This window comes from Cryptotermes secundus, unplaced genomic scaffold (assembly GCF_002891405.2).
Source record: "Cryptotermes secundus unplaced genomic scaffold, Csec_1.0 scaffold264, whole genome shotgun sequence".
Classification (NCBI taxonomy): Eukaryota; Metazoa; Arthropoda; class Insecta; order Blattodea; family Kalotermitidae; genus Cryptotermes; species Cryptotermes secundus.
The window spans coordinates 19,037-40,062 of NW_019720565.1; the positions used below are offsets into that span (position 1 = coordinate 19,037).

A 21,026-nucleotide genomic window follows, 5' to 3' on the forward strand; every position below is an offset into this window, starting at 1 on the left:
TTTGCTATTATCTTTGCTGTATGTGCAATAAGACTTATTGTGCAATGGTCGCTGCATTTTGTAGCTTTTGTCTTTTCCTCTAAGGCAATCATTGTCACTTCTGTAAAGTCCTTGGGCCCCTCCCCAGTTTCATATATGGTGTTTATTAGTTTTGTCAATGTTTTCAAACCACCTTCTCCCAGTAACTTAAGTACATGTCCAGGTACATCATCATCTCCTGTAGCCTTTCCATTCCTCATGTCCTTGATAACTTTTTCCACCTCACTTTGTAAAATACATGGTCCTCAAATGAAATGCTAAATAAAAGTTAGCATGGTCACCATTTTCTTTTACATGCTACAAAAAAAATGTGTGAAGAAAAGCTGCATATTTTCCAAAGATGTTACTACTGTACAGTGCATCAGGATTCTGTATTAAGAAGTACTGTCATGCTCACCTCACAAGTCTGTATCTCTGCCATGTTGCTATTACTGAGTAGGAAATTAATACATATGGTGGCCTCCAATGGCACACCAAGTTTCACGAAAACAAGTATCTGGTTCAAAAGTTGAAAGCAGGGACATACAACATGTCAATTTCATAAAACTACTTTCTTTCTTTCTTTAATAAGGAAACATAGCTAAACGTGATTCCCTCCCCAAACAAATACAAGTGCACAGGAAATCTGAACCTTGGTACTATGGAGCAGATATAACAGGTTGTACATATTTTGGGGCACAGAAGGTGAATACTGGATGAATGGAAGGTTACAACCATTAACCAACTCCATGAACTGCCCATCTACACCGCTGTCTTCCTAAGTACTTTTTTCATTAAGATTTTCATATCAAAACTTTATGCATTTCTCTCCCACACATGCCATGCACACCTCATCCTCTTTGATTTGATTATTTTAATATGTGGACAGAGCACAAATTATGAAACTTTCTCCAACCTCCTGTCACTTCATCCCTCCGAGGTCAAATATTCCCCTCAGCACCCCATTCTCAAACACCCTCAATCTATGCAACATCACAAGAAGTAACAATCACAAAGTTGCAAGATGATTGTAATTTTTTGTGGTATATTTTACAACACTGTCATTAGCCAGACTACAGTGGTGGTGAATGATGACTGATGAATTCAAAAGGAAAGAATTTTGAAGTAAACAGTTATGGTTTAATTGAAGTACTGTCCTGGAGGAAAACCACATATGACCTCAGTCAGCATAACTAGTGTCCCAGCCAAGATTGCTATCTCTCGACCAACCAGTTCGGTCCCCAGTGTAGAACAGTTTGTGCTTCCAAGATATGAAGTTCTTTTCAGACATCTGACCTCCAGACATGTGTATTGTCCAGCTCAAAGTCAAATAATGTGGAGCAGTTTCAAACTCACATGCTCGGGGAAGGTGGTATTAATAGAATGCCTGAATATCTGGCAAGTAGCCAGTGGCCACAGACAGTTCAATGGAATCTGCACTAATGAGCTAAGCATGCACAGCCTACTGCCCTGCTCTTAGCTTTCATTTTCAGGAATGCAAAATGTATACTTGAGGCCTGATTTCACACCATAGGGACAATTTTGGCTTCTTTTGAGAAGTTTATAGTCTCAACAGTAAAAGGTAAAGTTATAAGACTTATTAAGCACTAAGCCATGAAGGCATATGGGGGAGTGGACATATAGATCCACATTTTATTGGCCTCAGCACTAGTTGGAGGTAAGTGTTCAGCTTCATGCCCCTGTTGCTTTACCCCCAGGGAAACAGCCCTTGGTACTCATTGGATAGGAGGTTGGGTGGGCCCCAGAGCCGATCTGTATAAGGTAGAGAAAATGCTTGGTCCTATTGGGACTCGAACTCTGACCCATTGGTCGTCCAGCCCATAGCCAGTCGCTCTATCAACTATGCTCTCCCAGCTCCCCTTGGTCTCAACAGTAGTAAAATCAAATCATGAAAGGTAACAGCTTACATGTGGAAATCTCAGATGCTGTGTTTTACATACTGGATATGTACATCTGTATGGCTTTATCCACCGCTTGTCATATGATTTAACATTTGAACTTAAAAAATAACCCCCCCCCACCAAAAGGACACAAATTTAAGTCAAGCCTAAGGTTTGTGATAACGGTATTTGTATTTTGTGTAATGGTACTGTAGCTCAGTAATACAGTGACTAGGTGATGGGCTCGATTTCTGGTGGGGGCAAGAGGTTTTCATCTTCTGCAGAGCATTCAGACCAGCCTCCTATAAAATGGGTACCACAAGCAAAGTGACAGAGACAAGAAGCTGACCAAGTCACCACTAATGCCAAGGTTCAGAATAATGGAGCTATACCTCCACTCCCCCATGTCTTCAAGGTGTAATGCTTAATTAAGTTGGTAATTTCAGACTACATAATATTGACGATATTACTGAACTATGATCAAAACGATGATGGGATTGGCTGGGAATGTAGCATGAATGGGGGAAAGAGGAATGCATATAGGATATTGGTGACAAAAGCCAGAATGAAAGAACCACTAGGAAGACCAAGACATAGGTGGATGGACAATGTTATAATGGATCTTCGAGTGATGGGACGGGGTGGTATGGACTAGATCAATCTGGCTTAGAACAGGGACCAGTGGAGGGCTCTTGTGAACACGGTAATGAACCTTCAGGTTCCATAAAATGCTGGGAAATTCTTGACTAGGTGTGCAGCTGGCGGCTTCTCAAGAAGGGCTCAGCTCCATAAAGTTAGTTTTAGTTAGGACGTGGAAGTGGTCATGGCCTAATTTACGGTGCTATCCCAACATCTGCACGGACTGATAGGAAAATCACACAAAACCTGTCAGGACAGTTAGTGTTTTGGCTGAGATGTGAACTGGCACCTCTCCAATATAAGTCAGGGGCAGAAGCCAACTTCCAAAGTGGTGTGTTTGTTTAAATGTGATGGAAAATTCCAAACTATGTCAGTTTAACAAAACAAAAATCTAACTACATGTTTACTGTCTTTTCACTTGCCTGTAATTTTTGTGTTTGGTGGTCCATGCATTTTTGTGATAGCAATGGGAACAAGATGCTCTACAAAGATCTCATGTCAACTTGCCAGTTTTTCAATGTATTCGGTATAAAATTGTACAATTCAGTGATCCACTTAGTGGAGCTAAGATGGCTGAGTTTGTACGTGACTGCTTATAGACAGGAAGACTTGGATTTGATTCCTGGTAGGGTCACAGATATTACACTTTTCCACAGTGTTCAGACAGGCCCCACTCAGCCTCCTATCCAACTGGTACCAGGGGCACCTCCCCAGGGCATCAAGCTAACTCTCCTCCACCTGGTGTCAAGAACAAATTTGTGGACATGAACAATCTTCCATACGTCTCCATAACATGGTGCTTAAATGGCCATTCATGTTCACAATTTCTGTCATGTATTCTGACTCACCAGCCAGGATAGCTCAGTTGGTATAGTGACAGGCTATGTGCTGCACAGCTGGGGTTCAATTCCCAGTAAGGGCAAGAGATTTTTCTCTTCCTCATAGCATGTAGAACAGCTCTGGAGCCCACCCAGCCTCCTGTTGAATGGGTACTGGGTGGAGTAGGGCAAAGCAGCTGAGGCATAAAGCTAACCATGCACCTCTATCTAGTGCCAAAGTCAAGAATGATGGAACTATACCTGCATTCTCCCATAAGTCTTCATGAGGCGGTGCACAATAAGCACGGGTAATTTTACCTTTTGCCTTTACAGGTTCTAACTACATTAAATTGCCTGATATAGCATCAGAGATATGACCTGCCCCACATTTGTAACTCAAGTAATGCTTGGCATCAGACTGGCACATGTCCTTATACTCTCTCCAAATTAAAAATCCCACATGCTTAGTTCCAGTGGTCTGTCAGTCATTACCACCCGACTAAACACTAGATATAAATTCTGTTTTGTTCAGGGGGGGGGTTACATTTGCATATAAAGACTTCGATATTGTGGGTAGTTTGGTAGGCAGATATCAATGTTTCGAAGGCATCTGCTTCTTCCATCTTCAGGGCATATGAGTAAAATGCATGGGAAGAACAGTCTATGATAGCACCAGATAGCAAGGATTAGGGCTAAGAGTGAACATGTGAGAGTGGTGTTGCTGAATGTGGCAGCATATTATCTTCTGGGATACAATGCCATGTGGTCTGATACAGGTTTACAGAAGTTTCATGAGCATATTCTAACTCCATCTTGAGGCTTGGAATACTCTTTTGACTTTGATGATGGAATAAGTATATTGTCCAGAACATTGTAAACCTGTAGCAGACTACAAGGAGCCACATCCCAAAAGAAAGTGCTCTTCATACTTATTGGAGTGAGAATCTCAGATTTCACACGAAGCATATACATACTTCAAAGGCTCACCTTAAGTTTTCATTTTAGCCAGAGAAGAAGCACGCTGGGGGGTTCTAAAGGGTTCTGACACAGAATTACTGGGTTTTGGGACTTTTTCCATCATCCAGAATTCTAGGTAATAGAGGACATGACGTTTCAGAAACTGGATCTGCACTGTGATTGAGATTAGCTCTTTCTAAGGGGCCCTACTGAGTAGGTGTCTTCCATTCTCACCTGAAGACAGAAACAGATCCAGTTTCTGAAACGTATCCTCTATTACCTAGAATTCCAGACGATGGGAAAAGTCCAGAAAACCCAGTTTTTCTGTGAAGAAGCACTCAAATTAGTTAATTACAAATTTATCAGCTGAAAGATGGAGAAATTAAAAGAAGTGCACAGAGTACCGTTAAGTTACTTATAAAATGCTGACAGATATATATTTTTCCATTATTTCAAATATTCTGAAAAGAATGTCAAAGAATAAAAAACAATATTATATTTGTTCTGACAGAAGATTATATACAACTCATAACTGCACAACATTTTCAAGTCTTGTTATTTTGGAATGTTTGTGTACAGGAAAAATCTGGCAATAACTGTCATGGCTTTGGTAGGTATTAAAAAGGTACTTACATATTAGCAGATGATCCAAGGAGCTTTCCAAATTACCACCATGTTGTCTGCCATGTTAGTGGTGCCAACCTTGCAAGTTCATTTGTAAAACAAGACCTAAAGCATAACCTCAGAATTTTCCTGCATAAAATTATGCTGTTGGGTTTGTTTTTACAAATAAACTTACAAGGATGGCATCACTAACATGGCGTACGACATGGCAGTAAAGATTTAAATTACTTGAATCACCTGTTAAGTACCATAAAAAATATAACATATCTATAAAGGGAGTTTGTACAGCAGAAAGGGTAACTATCAGGCACAGAGTGTTCTGAACTATTACTGAAAAATGTTGAGTTACAATAAAATCTAAAATAATTGTTGCTGAATCATAAATATTAAATACCAAATATACAGTACGACATTATCTACAGTGCTTAAAACAAGACTGGTATAAAATATCAATGTGTTGGCAGTTTTCAACATAACTTATCCTATGTTACTGTAATATCAGCAAGTGATTCATATAAATAATCATACATATCATCTCCAACAGGAAGTAAAAAAAAAGATACATGCTACATAATCATGAATATTCATCAAGGGATGCATCTTCAACATTTGCTCTCAAATGCTTCATACACTTTTAAATGTTTCTTAAATTTAACTGTCATTAACCTCATACATTTGCTCACACTTCTCCAGTAACCTGAGAACTGGGTTGATATTGTATGGAAACAGCGCCTTCGAGACGAGTCTATCTATAGCAAGGCGCAACCTTATTAACACAGACATAGTGCTGTCCAATTCACGACTGCAGCAAGCCACAAACTCCACCCAATTTCGACGGACAAATTTCAGCAACCGCAACAGGTACAGAAGAAAGCATGTCTCATTGGAAACAAGGAGGTCTAACAAGACATCTGGATCATGAGAGACAGCCCTTAGGAAGTGTACAAAAGTCGCAGCTGGGCTTAACGTGTGCCTGAGATCAAGCTGAGCTGAGTTACGGTAGAATAATCCTACAGCTACATCTAAACAGCAAACCATTCCTTCAATTAGAGCATCATCCTGATCAGCAAATAGCTGGACCACCCACTGTGCCAGAGGAGTTTCAGGATGGAAAGGCAACAAGGTTTTAACACAGTTGTCTAGCTGACGGAGTACCTCGCGAATGCTACGTTCGATCATGGCCATATCAGCATCTACATCATCTGCTTCTGACCCCAGGGAGCTGTCACTGGAACTGTCACACCGAGTCTCCTTCACTGTCACCGCAACGCTCTTCAAAACGAGCAACGCCATCTTCTGGAGAAGGGGACGATCTCCATCTCCTGCACCACCCCCAAACCTGCCGCTACCACCCCTGTATGGAAGTGTATCCAGGAGATGCCAGTCCTTCACGCTACGCACCACCAAATGAGCTAAAGCACAAGGTTCTTCTGCCAACACGTCTTGCAACGCTAAAGTACTGCCATAACACAGCACTTCATTAAACAATCCCAACAAGTGTTTCCAGATACCAGGAGGAACAGCAGGATTAAGGAGTGCTACAAACCTGTCGAGGTGTGCGTAAAATGGCTTTGTATCAACAACTGAGAGGTTTGCTTTTACAGAGATTATTGCCTCCCATAGGCCTAAAAAAGTCACAATAGTTGATTCATGTTCACTTGAATAACTACCGATCATGCCATTAAACTTCTTAACAATTGCTGGCCACTGTGCTTCAAGTGCTTTGATACAAAGACACTTCACTTGGCTTGTATCCAGACTTTCAGGTTCTGACACATTAACAACAACGCATGTGACAGGTGGCCTGTCGTCACTACTGTCTTCCAATGGATGTGTATCTAAATCTTTCCATTCTACAACGTGTTTTATGACTTCCAAAGAAAACGAGATTTTTTGTGCATGAGTAGTTACAAGGGCATTTTCTGTCAAACTCTCTAACCAGCTGCGATTAACGTGTGACTTTGACACTATCAGAAACGCTGACAGTGCTCGACTTGCTGTGAAACAAATAAATGGATCAGAATGGGACGAGAATTCTATTAGTTGTTCAATGAGGCCATACTCATTTCTCACAAGTGCGTCACAGATTTCACCGATACGTGTACACATCGATCGCTTAGCCTTCTGTTTGATGGCTACTTCACACAAAAGTTGAAGTGTGCTGACAAAGAGCAAAATGCGATCGCGACTCCATTCTGAAAGGGTTGGTACATGATAGTCTCCCTGACCATCTGACACCAGTCTCACACTTTGAAAAGGCTTCCGTAAGCTACTTTCTGATACAGGACACAAACACTGATTCAACATATGTTGTTGTATAACCAACAGTTCCCGGTCCACCTCATCCCCTCCACCACCTACATCGACCCCGTCCTCGCTTACTTTCTGCTTCTTCTTAACTGGTTCATCCATGACTGGTACCAGTGGTACAGTTCTGCGACTTTTAAGTACCATGAACACTACTTTACTGACAGATATGGGCCAAAATATTGGTCATGTTAAGTTCCTTGATGAGTGAAGAAATAACGGCTCACACCACAGCAGGAGTTCCATGTACGCTCCTCTTAAACCCATGGAACACTTCTGTAACACTTACTCCAAAACCAGTAGTCTTGTCTGTAATGGTCTTTCTTTGATACTGAAATTAGAAAAAACAAAACCATTAGAAACGCGTTTAGATTCTGATAAATTATGCCATACTGCTGTACGTAAAATATTTGTACATGGTGAGAATATTAATATTCTTAATAAAATGCAATTAATTTACCCAGGGCCATGGGCCTACTTGGCTTTCGTTGAACGAAAAACAGGGCGGGTAGACTTCGCTGGCCAGATTTGAACTTAATCTTCTTCACGTACGCTCTCTGTGCGGCACTCTCCGCCTCAAAATTAGCACTGCTGACTGCGCGCAAAAAAAATATTTTCACCTTGAAATATGGTTTATTGGAACACAGTTTTCATCAACAAACACGAATAATTTTAAAACTTCTATTCCAACCACACAGCCTCACCATCATGAACAATATGACGCTGTCATCAAAATAAAGCTAACTTTAACATTACGAAGGTTAGTAAAGTAACTTACCATAGAATCCATAAAATACTATGTCATAGAAAGAACTCAGAATTTATTAAACAAGTGAAGAAAGTATTTTGTGAATCCACCAGTACCATTATATTTATTAGTACATTTCCTCTATTTTGATTCAGCAGTAATTTTGGTATCCGGGTAGCGAGTAAGGAAATCAGGGTTGCCAAATGTACAGTTTCCTGGCCCAATTAAGTGTGTGAGGAATTGACAGCCAAGAGAATTAATGTGTATTTATTGATTGACTTCTGATGTTTGTGTATAACGTCGTCTATATGTAATTTTAGATATGTTTTAATTAGGTATGCTTAATCTAATGCAGAATAAAGCTTGGAAAGGTTAATTTTCAGAACACGCTTTGGATTTAAACACTTCGTCAGCAGACAGCTGCGTCTTTATAAAGTTAATTGAATAATTGTGTTAACGTATATATGTTTCTCTCCAGCAGCTTGGATTATATTGTGATTTAAGAATGACATATGTACATTCCAATATAATTTTGAAGCCAATCTGGCAATATTGTTTGTAGGCTCTAATTCTCACACTCCCAGAATTCCTGTGTCAGCTAGGTGTGGCAGCCATATTTTAATGTGTGGCCAGGGGGTCAGGGGGAATGTTTTGTTGAGATAAAGTAGCTTGAGCAACAATACGATTATTTGATCGGTATGGGCAGTTAATATTTAAATTTTGTGTTGTAAACATATGTGTCCTGTTGGAGGAAGGCGTAGTCAGTTGGTAATTGTGTTCGCTGTAGCCTATTTAAAGGCTATTGGATAGGTTAGCTAAATAAAAGCAATGATTGCAGAAAATGATAAAGTAAATATGAGTACATGCATAATGGGCAGTGAAATGAAGCTTTTATTGTGCATATATCAGTATAAAAATTTGGAATATAAATTACGATTAATGATGGACGTATATACGTTGTGTGACGATTTTTGGGTTTGGAGTACATTGGGAATTCATTAGGATCTTATAAAACCCCCAGATTGAGATCTAGAGAAGTTTCATTCGATAGTGGGGTTTTGCTAGTTGCATAATAGAACTGTTGTTGATTATTTATTTAAATCACTGCTGTTACTATAATGAAACTACAAAGACTATTATGTTAGGGTTCAATGATCTAATTCTGTATGAAAGTATTGTCCTTGCAGTTAGAAATTCTAACCGGAATTTTGTCGTTTATTTGTCAAAATGCGCATTTCGTTCTATTCCTTTTGTATGAAAATAATTTTCATTGACATTATTTAAAAATCAATCTCAGCTAGCCAAAGTGTCTTTGTAATAAGAAGCCATAATTTGAATACAGCATTTTGGAATTGTAATGCTTTATGTATTTATACATAATGACAGTTGTCATTACCAAAAGTAGGTGTCTTTCCATTCATAGATGCAGAATATAATTGCAACTCCATAATTTGTTTTGCAGATTTCGAACGAAAAAAATGAGCCTGGTTTTTGTTAGTTTTCTGCATTTTTTGAGCCTTTGGCCTTTTACCACACACAATTTTACAAGTGGTATTGATCGGCCATATGCAGTGTTGTAATGCCCTCCAATGTCTGAAACAGCAGCAAAATCAGCAGCACAGCAGGACTCTGGGCTGGTCATTTCACAAGGTAAGAACCTAATGTCATAATCAAGTAGGTGGCATTAAACTGTTTAGTCTTCCAGGCCAAATCTTGAAACAGAGACCAGCTGTCCTGACTAAAGTCTTGTATGATTCTTCACAGTCCAGTGAAGAATAATCGTGGTTTAGCATCTCATATTAGGCAACAACCATGTAATAGTTCTTTTACAGGCATCTTGTAAATGTCACGCGTGAATGTTACTTGTGAGAGTTCTTGGCTGCCCTTTGTGATTGGTATGGATGTTATGTGGTCTGGGAACCTTGTCGAGGTGCCTTGGGAGAAAGGGATAATGTCCTGGGTTCGAGCTATGAGATTCTTTTCAGGGCTTAACAGACCTTGCTTCAATGAAAGAGGTTTTCTTGGCGAAGAAGTCTCTGGACCACACTTAGTGTTGATACAGTGTTACACTTCCTTTATTGACAGTACTTCATGGTTAGAAGCAGCAGACACTTAGTCACTTACAATCACAGTTGCACTTTGGCACACAACGTACACGGCTTTAATATTCACAACACTACATTACTGTATTGTGAATGAGGTACGTCAATCCCCCAGCCTGTGTGTCTTACTGAATATACATGTTCACTCACTGACTGCCCAACTGATTGGCCATTGTCCGTCATCTGGGGATTAATCCCTTTAAATACTTTGAGATGATGTAACATCCAGAACCTTCTCTTTCCAGATTATTCCCGAAGCCTTCTCATTGTCTTTTAATTGAGAACATTCTGGAAGTTTCATTTATCAGACTGGCAGTGGGATGAGTAGTCATTCACATACCACGCCGACTATTAAAGAACCTTCTAGTAGTGTGTATCTGTACATTCCTCACTGCAAATTCTTAGAACAGTTAATTCAAAACTGGGCATAAGTTACATTTAGTACAGAAGTGGTAAGAAGTAAGAAATATAAGTTTCTGAAATTTATGACGGTAGGTAATGAGCGGTTACAACCACATCATTCCAGTCTGTTATTCACTGCCATTCATTCTTCACTTGCATTTGTTCTCAGCTGTTATAAACATCATTAACCTTTAAGAGACGGCCCTTTAAATTCCGGTAATGGCTGCGGGACGGATTTAATTTAAATACCAGCAATTATAAAGCAATAAAAACTGTAATCATTTACTAAAATTGCTGTGATTTCTACAATTTTTGTGATAAACGAACCAAATAAACGCTGCTTTTTTCTAGAAAGAATATAGAATCAGGTATTGTAATTTACAGACTTTATAAAATGTGTAAAAATTTTTATACTGATTCCAACTTAAATATTCCTCAATTTGTCATATGTCTACAAGAATTCATACAGTTCTTGCAAGTATGAATGCTGCTGAAGTGGCAACACAGCAGATGTGCTAGCCGGGGCTTAGGCCTGCGTGTGTCAGTGTATATACACGTACGTTCTTTCGGTATGCAGAGGTGTCTGCGAGTATCTATTCGTTCATAAGAACCCTGATTGTTTTTTATCGCTTATAGCTACACAACGAGTTCTCTGTTCTTACTCTGCTGCTGTTAGTTATAAGAACTTTCAAGGTTAGCGTCCTGATACCACAGCCAAGCAGTGTCAAAGCTTAGCATTCTGCAAAGTTGTGACCCAACCATTGCGTGGTCTCGTTTGGAAGACTGGGACATGTTTCAGCTCATAAATGACTCCGAATCAGATTGTTGTACCGACAATTCTGAGAGTGGCGTTGAGGAAAGTGAATCAGAAATTGATTTCGACGAAGAACCATCATCTTGGTCGGCAACCTGGGGACCACCACACCAGCATGGCAAGAGGAGTGTGAATAATTATTCAGGTGGAGCTGTGGGCAAACTGTGGCAAACAGTTATAGCATCTGTCGTCGAACCTGGAAATGGACAAATAAACTATTTTTCCATCTCCTGGATCTGAACAGTTACATCCTGTTGTCACACAGAGAATTTCATCTCGCTCTTGTGCGGAACATGCTGGAAGGGGTCCACCTCGCTTCCAGCGGCCCAGGCGTCGAACCCCTGCTGTTTCAGCGGAGATATCTCGATTAGAGGAGGCCAAACCACATCACTGGTGGTTGATTCCGACGAAGAACCATCATCTTGGTCGGCAACCTGGGGACCACCACATCAGCATGGCAAGAGGAGTGTGAATAATTATTCAGGTGGAGCTGTGGGCAAACTGTGGCAAACAGTTATAGCATCTGTCGTCGAACCTGGAAATGGACAAATAAACTATTTTTCCATCTCCTGGATCTGAACAGTTACATCCTGTTGTCACACAGAGAATTTTGTCTCGCTCTTGTGTGGAACATGCTGGAAGGGGTCCACCTCGCACCCAATGGCCCAGGGGTTGAACCCCTGCCGTTTCATCGGAGATATCTCGATTAGAGGAGGCCAAACCACATCACTGGCCGACTTCCTCTACTTCGCAATTGAGGTGTCGTGTGTGCTTTTCGCGTGGGAAATGAAGAACCGTCCGGACAAAGTGCGTGAAGTGCGACGTTGGACTCTGCATTTCCGGATGTTTCCAAGAATTCCACAAGAAGGCAACATTCCGTTAGATGATGCAGGTGGGAAGACAGACAACTTATAAAGCTGGTGTCCAAAAATCATGTAAGTAGAACAAGAATTTATAACTTAAAATTAGATTTTATAAAGCCGGACGCACGCGTGGACTGCGCGACGACATATGTCGTCATTCGTCCCCTTGACTTTATTTTTGTGACTCCATATGTCGCCTTTAGGCTTTAAAAGGTTAAATGAATGAGGTAAGTTATGTATTAATGAAACATTTGACTTATCATTGGACTTGGCCAAGTGCAGTGAAACCTCACTAATTTGGAATTCATTAAAATTTGGACAGCTGTTTCTTTTCTGCCACATTGCAACCTTGATCATGACATTGCCATGATCAGCAAGCTATAATAAAAGAACAGTACATAAGAGGAACCCAAACCAAAATAAGTTCATTTTTTAAACACAGTCTCAATAATATAAAGTATGTAGGCTGCCTAAATTGTTTTTAAGACTTGTCAGAACTTACTTTTATACATTTTAGGGCATAAAATTTATTTCATGATATCTGATATGTTTAAAAATAATTCTTTTAATTCGCTTAGTGGGGGGTTGAGTCCAACTGGGTCCACTCGGCACAGAGGCCACTGATTGGCCTATTGTAGCCTGCCCCGGATGATTATGATGATGGAGAATTTGGTGGAATGAAGATTGGCAGGGGAAACTGAAGTACTCTGAGAAAACCCACCCCAGTGCCACTTTGTCCACCACAAATTTCATTTGACCAGACCCGGGATTGAACCTGGGCTGCCGATGTGGGAAGCCAGCGACTAACCGCTTGAGCTATGGCACAGCCTGGAGTTTAAAAATAAAGTTGTATTGCCTAAAAAGACACATGAAGTCCATATATCATATAACTTCCCTGAACATATTTTCAGTAGCATTTCCATAATTCAGACTTTAACTAATTTGGAAAAGGGGTAACCCCAAATTAGTCTGAATTAGTGAGGTGTTAGTGTATTTTTTTTAAGTTATTGAATGAGTATATCAATATCAAGACCATGCAGTGTCGGATGGTAGGTTGATTAATGAATGTGGAGCAGTTGGTGGAATGAGAATTGGCAGGGGAAACCAAAGTACTTTGAGAAAACCTGCCCAGTGGCCACTTTGTTCATCATAAATCCCACATAACCTGGGATCAAGTCCAGGTTGCTGTGGTGGATATCCTGTAAGTGTCTTTGAACCATGGCATAGCTTTGACCAATCATTAGCTAGTTTCACAACTCATACTAAAACTACAGGTTTTGACGTTGCAGTAGTGATTGTTCAGATGTGATCATCTGGATTGTTGCTCTGTGTAGTCTTGCCATCGTAATCACCATTGGCTTGACAGTCCTGTGTGGACCCAGGACTTTTTCAGAAGCTTCAGTTGGTCTTGTACATATAATAGTCAGGCCTGATGTTGCTTCTACAGTTTTCTTAACAACATATTTTCCCCAGGGTGGAGTTGTGAGCCAAACCCCTAGCAATCACGGAGTGCCAGTGTTTTCTGTCAGGGTTGTCTCCTTAGCTGGTTGGTCCCAATTTGGAGGTGCCAGGAACTTTATTTTTGCCCTTGCATTACTTAGCCATAAAAGACATTGCTCAGGGGTCACAAGGGTGCACGTGTTAGTGTAGTTGGGTGAGGCATTGTGCTAAATGCTGGAAGATCACAAGTTTGTTTCCTGAGGAGGTCATTGGATATTTCAGTTGACTTAATACTTCCAGCCCCTCCATGGCCTTGTGGGTGACTCATCCTCTAACAAAAATGAGTACCAGGAATCTTCATGGGTAAAGGGTGGCCTGCCAGCACATAAGGCTGATGACCGCACAACCATCTGTGAGCCAATTGTCTAGGGAAAATGTGGGAGCCTTGACATCTGACAACCCTATCTGTCTCCATGGCTGCTTACAGGGATAGCTTTACCTTTACCAGGGGTCACGATGTAGACGTGCATGCATTGGAAGTGGCGCACATCCCCCAGCAAGATACGCACCCTCATGGCCACATACTACCCCTTTGACCCTCGTGTAGTCATGTCAGTGGATACTAAGTTTTCAGAGGAACATGTTGCTTCAATTTTGGGTTTGAAGCAAACGTGAGGGGGGGGGACCGGTTGAGTTATAGAGGCAGAGTGCAAGAAATGGGGTCACTTCGTCCCATGGGACGGGGGAGAGAAGTTGGACCTCTGTGAGGCCTGATAACAAACAGTGAGCAAGGAAACATCTTTTTCAGAGCCACAGGAAGGAAGTAGTACCATAAGGACATCTAATTTTACTTTGATTTATTTGTTTTTCAGTAACTTGTGGGACTGTTATTCACTTTACTGTTTCTGTCTGTAAGCATGTTATGAAGCTGATCAAAACAGCAGATTTTGTTGAAACCTGGTAACAAGTCCATACTAGTTTTATCAGTGTAATTTAACATTTGTGTCCTTTGAGGCTGTGCCATTGCTCAGACAGTTAGTTGCTGCCTCCCCACTATGGCAGCTGGGTTTGATTCCAGGTCATGTCATGTGAGACTTGTGGAGGACAAAGTGTGCACTGGGGCGGATTTTCTCTGAGTTCTTCAGTTTCTCCTACCACTTCTCATTCCATACCTGCTCCTGATTCTTTAATCCTATCATTGACACTACATGTGTAGATGCTGATACCATTGTTAAATAGCAAGCAAACTTAAAGGAAACTGCGATGACAAACATTTCACATGCATACCTAATAGATTTTATGTAAGTTGTTTTTAAAATGTTAACGGCATATGAAGAAAGCATAAGCCTTTAAATATTCACGAATATCTCCTGCATATGAAGAAAGCGTAAATGGGATAGGAAGGGTATATAAATATCTTTTTATATGTATTAACAGGTGACACATGTAACTTTCGAACATTACCACTGTGTTGTCAACAAATATAGTGCACCAGCTGTAGAAGCTTTCCCTGATTTTGTCAGTCTTTGCATTCAACATGTAAAATAAAAATATGATATGGATATCATGTTTACAGCCATCTGCACTTTTCGTCTCCTAAACTACTTATTGGATTTTTATAACACTTTTATGGAAGGTGTTTAGGAAAGGCTTTTAATTTTGATCTGCATAAATCTGTTATCATACAAAAAGAAGGTAAAGCTATCCCTGTAACAGGCTGTGAAGGCCCATAGGGTTGTGAGACGTTGAGGCTCCCGCATTTTCTCTTGACAATTGGCTCACAGATGGTGGTGAGGTTGTCAGCCTTACATGCTGGCTGCCCTTTACCCCCAGGAAGATTCCTGGTATTCATTTCTGTTAGAGGCTGAGTCAACCCTAGGACCATATTGCTGCTGAAAGGATTAGGTGAAATGAAAAAACATCCATCTCATTGGGACTTGAACCCGTGACCTTCCAGCTTGTACCATATTGCCTCAACCAACTATGGTACCATGTGCACCCAATCTATTATACAGTTTTAATTTTGTATGGGTGTGGAATTTGGTCTCTCACATTGAATGAATGAATGAATGGATTAATTAATGTATAAGGGGTGGGTCTTCTCGGCCCTTGCACCGCGACCTACAGTGATCTATTGTGCTTCCCTTTTGATTATCCCCTCAACAATCCTGCACTTTGAATGAAGCGTAGGATTTTGTGCGTGGGGACGTCGAAATAGTCACTTGGTTCCATAAAATATTGACCCAAGTGACAATCTTAAATAAGGTAAGACCTTATAGTCACACGGGACATGTGTGGCTGTTTCATTTTCTTATTGACACTTCTCTCAAGTGGGATATCACTTAGTCCTAGTTTGAAGAAGTGTCCTTTAAGGTGACAGTGTCCTGTAAGTAGTCCCACCATCCACCACATCCAGACGAGTCTTTTTTCGCTAGACGGAGTCCACCTACTCCAGAGACTAGGTGTCCCAATCCTTCTCCTACTGCAGGTGTGCTAGAGGTACCAGCCCCCTGTAGTGGTATGTCAGTACTACTGACTCGCAATAGAGTTTTTGGTTTTACCTCAGGTAGGTTCCGAACCACTGGTTCGTCCCTGCCTTTGGCTGAAAATTCAACAGCAGGTTCGCTGGCTCCACCTGCGTCCCTCAATGGTTCACCAGAGTTTCCAGCCCCCTACTGAAGCATTTCTCATAGGGATCCCCTTGGATGGGGGTCCCTGTTCAGTTTAAGGACCTTATGACCGTTTTTTTTTGGTTCCTTTCATTTTGGTCCCACTAGTTTTGGGGATTTAAAGGTCGCCACCCACAGTGCCCCATACTGGTGGAAGGCATACGTATAACGTAGTGCCGCCTGGTGCCCCGAGAGGATCGTTCAAGACACTGGCTAATTACCATCCCAGTGCCACGCAGCCCCCCCAGCATGATGCCTCACATCTTGGCTTAGGTGGTTTGGTCCTGTAGTAAATGAAAACCCCACAAGCCTCCAGGACCAAGAGTGCCTGTTCGGGGGGAGAGGGGTATCCCATATGACTAACACCAGTTAGTCGTGAGATTGCAACCAGGGCAACCTACATGAGAAAGTCACCCATGGGGTTAGCTTATGAGCTTCCCCATTCCTACCCCTCCACATGGGTTGGTCAAACCGTTTTAGAGTGTTGAGCCCTAAGATTTGTGGCACCTTATTTCGAACCTAGGGATACAACTCAAATAGCCGAAGCTACCCCTATAGGAGTGCTCTCCAGCATTCATCCCGGGTACACCATAGTGATACCCAAGAGTCATTATGCCGCCACGNTTTCCAGCCCCCTGCTGAAGCATTTCTCATAGGGATCCCCTTGGATGGGGGTCCCTCTTCAGTTTAAGGTCCTTATGACCGTTTTTTTTTTTGGTTCCTTTCATTTTGGTCCCACTAGTTTTGGGGATTTAAAGGTCGCCACCCACAGTGCCCCATACTGGTGGAAGGCATACGTATAACGTAGTGCCGCCTGGTGCCCCGAGAGGATCGTTCAAGACACTGGCTAATTACCATCCCAGTGCCACGCAGCCCCCCCAGCATGATGCCTCACACCTTGGCTTAGGTGGTTTGGTCCTGTAGTAAATGAAAACCCCACAAGCCTCCAGGACCAAGAGTGCCTGTTCGGGGGGAGAGGGGTATCCCATATGACTAACACCAGTTAGTCGTGAGATTGCAACCAGGGCAACCTACATGAGAAAGTCACCCATGGGGTTAGCTTATGAGCTTCCCCATTCCTACCCCTCCACATGGGTTGGTCAAACCGTTTTAGAGTGTTGAGCCCTAAGATTTGTGGCACCTTATTTCGAACCTAGGGATACAACTCAAATAGCCGAAGCTACCCCTATAGGAGTGCTCTCCAGCATTCATCCCGGGTACACCATAGTGATACCCAAGAGTCATTATGCCGCCACGTGGGAGGCTCCGGTCTCATAGCCATCCAGTGGGACCACGAGGAGGTGTCCCAACGCATGCCTGGTCGATGATGTATCCCCACCAAGACACGGCCGTGGTTTGGCCAACCTCACCGAGGACGGCGTCATTACCACCTGTAACATGTGACATTAAAACATCACAGTTACCCCGGGATCAAACCCGGGCTGCATCTCTTACATTAAGGGAAAAACATTGATTAAGGCTGTTTGAGAACAGGGTGCTTAGGGGAATGTTTTGAGTGTAAGAGGAATGAAATAATAGGAGGTTGGAGACAGTTACATAATGAGGAGCTTCATAATTTGCACTCATTGAGAAATTTTGTTATAATGGTAAAATTAAGGAAGGTCAGATTGCCAGAATATGTAGAATGCATGGGAGAGGAGTGAAGTGTAGTGAATACAGGTATTCTTTGATATATGCAAATCTGAAAAAAAAAGACTTCATCTTAATGTGTTAAATTACATTTTATTAGTGCTACTTGCTGACCAGTTGGGAGAGACATGAAGAAGCTGGACTACAGTGATGTGTGGATAGTGGTAGAGGGCTGCAAGAGGTGAAGGGGAAATTTTGCACATCTGTTAAGGCATTCTGACGGGAATTATTCTTCTCTTATTAACTTGGAGCTGGGATAGGGCAGTCAGTATAGTGACTGCTACAAGCTGGATGATCAAGGGGTCAGAGTTTGAGTCCTGGTAGGGTCAAGAATTTTTTCTGTGTCATCCAGACCAGCTCTGGGGCCCACTCAGCCTCCTATCCAGTTGGTACTGGAGGCTCTTCCCTCAGGGGTAAAACAGCTGAAGCTGATCGCTCACCTCCAAGTAGTGCCGAGGTCAAGAAAACGTGGACCTGTACATCCACTCCCCTATATGTCTTCATGGTATAGCGCTTAATTAATTCAGCACAGGGACAGCTTTACCATTTTATTGTTAACTTAATCAAAACTGTTTTTGTCATATAAATCTATTTAACAATGTTTAAAATACATATTTTTCATGTGTTTGTTAATGTATGAGAGAGTGACAGAATGTTTGTGTTAGGACGATTGGGCAAGTGATTGTGACTTGGTGGTACAGGTAGTCTCTGCACATTTCAGGGATTGTATTCCTTACCATTTCTTGGCAGTGAGTAGTGTTATATTTTCAAAGTAAGTTATTTTAAAGAGAACTTATTTGTACTGAAATGACATAAATATTTCTAAGTATTTTGTTATATTGTACAAGACAGTCTAAATAATTTCTCTTATGGTTTCTTGCGGATCTTATGCATTTCCATTGATTCTTATGGGGAAACTATGTTCTCATGTGATTTCACCCTCTCTGACTCTTTTGGAACACATCTGCCACATAAATCGAGGAGTGCCTGTACAAAATTTTGATAGGGAAACATGGAAGACCTAGGCTTAGATGGGAGGATGTTATTAAAATGAATCTTTAATATGTAGGCTGGAATGTTGCAGACTAGTTTCATCTGGTTCAGGATAGAGACAAATGGCAGGCTGTTGTGATCCCAGTCATGAGTCTTAGTTTCCATGCAGTAAGTGTGTAACAACTTCCTACTTTACATGAAGGTCAAATCAGAATAATGACAATAGAGTCATGAAACCAAATTTTGTTAAAAGGCAGGCTTGATGGAAATTATTTAATGTTTTGTCTGTTCCATCATTTCTGTATGTTTTTGAAATCTTGACATTAGAACAAAGGGATATGAGGAGACTAGAAACAACATATACGAAATTGAAGAGAGAGACAGCAGAGTACGGCTTAATGGACCCGAGAAGGAACAGAGATATATTGGAACCTGAAGTGGATCCAATTGGAAAGATATTAGCGCATGTAAACAGAACTAATTAGGTCATGTAGGAAAGACTTGGGACACCCAGATCCATTGCAAGATGGAGACCTGGATGACAAGGGCACTATCCCGAAGCCAGAACTGAGTGTGTTGGTGTAGCTTGGTTTGAATGCCAGCATATGACCTCCATCCAAACCTTTTCCAGTTCATCATTCACCAGATACCCTGTCATGAAGGGCGACACTATGCTGCAAGCTGCAAGGTTGTGAGTTCAGTTCCCAATGAGATGGATTTTACAATTGACCTAACCCTTCCAGCCGCACTGACCCTGGTGTCAGCTCAGCCTCTAACAGAAAAGTGTACCAGGAACCTTCCTGGGGTAAAGGACAGACTGCCAGCATGTAAGGCTGACAACCTCACTGCCATCTGTGAGCCAATTGTCTACAGAATGTGGGAGCCTTGATGTCTCACAACCCTATGGGCCTGTACCTTATCCTGTCATGTTGCTGTACAGTTAGAGGTTTTGACAGTAGCTTGAAGTAACTGAATGCACTTACCACCAAAGCCAGAACAGGTCATTTATTGGCCCAGCTTCATGACAAGACAAGGAAGGGGAGGGGAGAAGAGCAAACAGAAATAGAATAATAGTTCATGTATAGTGTGTGATGTTTCTTATAAGAACCTCTGTAAAGTGTAGAAACATGCAAAAATGTGTTCTTGGCTGCTGCCTGATTTGTCTCACTGTGGCAGCTGAGTATGGGTGGCAGTGAGCAACAGGATGAAGCCATCAACAACAATCAAGGAGCCACAATTGGCATTGCACAACAGTGTTGCCAGTTGCTACCATTTGGACGGAGGGTGACAAGCGGTGTATTTTGATGTCAGACCCAAGGCATCAATAAGGAACATTCTGCTTGCCTTTGTTATTGCCCTCTTCTTCTGCCGTTTCTTGTTTATTCTTTCATTTTTATCTCAAACATTTTTCTTTCTGTGAAGTTATACTGCAGCTTCCTGTTCCACATATTCCCTGTCTCACATGCAAACTTGTGTACACCATTCTCTCAGTGGCACACCCTGGGATTGCCAGCATTGTATTCTGGGGCTGTTAGTACAATGTGCAACCACAAGGTTCGTCATGTCAACTGTGATGATAGGATTGGAGTCAATACCCTTAATGGGTGGGACCCAAGAAAACTTCATTGCGTACACTAGGTATGCTTCAGATAATGGATAACATCATCTTTCTTACCATCCATTCTCAGAGATCTGTATAGCACTCACTCGTCAAGCTCCATCTGTAACGCAACATAAGACTGTTCACAGTCTGTCTTTAATTTAAAATAACATTAAAATTGCACCAGTTGCTATATGTTTCAGCCTCACTTGACCATCTTCAGGCAGTTGTTCACACTAAAATATGTTTCTTTGAGAATAAAACCCTCTCCATTTCACTTTATTTTCCTTTTGCGGTGTCCATGTTTCTGTATTGTATAGTATATGTTTATTGTCAGTGCAGAGATATATCATTACTTTATGAATTCACTATTTTTGTGTGTATTTACATTATTTTCTTATGTGTTTATGTGCCTCCTACATGTGTATTTTCTCACTAGTTCTCCCTTGTATGGGTGTTCAGTGTGATTGTTCCAGCTTAT

At 41.4% G+C, this 21,026-nt stretch overlaps 2 protein-coding genes across 2 annotated transcripts in view; one reads left to right on the forward strand and one right to left on the reverse strand.

Annotated features, from left to right (window-relative positions):
- Positions 1-4,808: 4,808 nt before the first annotated feature.
- LOC111868477 (protein lines) lies at positions 4,809-8,003 on the reverse strand. Its single transcript, XM_023859144.2, has 2 exons — positions 7,725-8,003; positions 4,809-7,595 (listed from the first exon to the last, which is right to left on the reverse strand). Exon 2 carries the CDS (start codon positions 7,409-7,411, stop codon positions 5,609-5,611), a length of 1,803 nt encoding a protein of 600 aa, XP_023714912.1. The 5' UTR covers positions 7,412-7,595; positions 7,725-8,003; the 3' UTR covers positions 4,809-5,608.
- Positions 8,004-8,615: 612 nt separating this feature from the next.
- The window catches only part of LOC111868463 (serine/threonine-protein kinase MRCK beta), a gene marked incomplete at its 3' end in the record, with an annotated part of 38,750 nt that continues 26,339 nt past the window's right edge, over positions 8,616-21,026 (forward strand). The window contains exons 1-2 of the mRNA XM_033753085.1: positions 8,616-8,708; positions 9,475-9,662. Coding sequence (XP_033608976.1) covers positions 9,602-9,662 — 61 coding nt within the window. The remainder of the gene's footprint in view (positions 8,709-9,474; positions 9,663-21,026) is intronic.

What these genes read in the sequence shown, in the direction of transcription:
- LOC111868477 (XM_023859144.2), bottom strand. Translation starts at nt 7,411, where the DNA reads ATGGTACTTAAAAGTCGCAGAACTGTACCACTGGTACCAGTCATGGAT.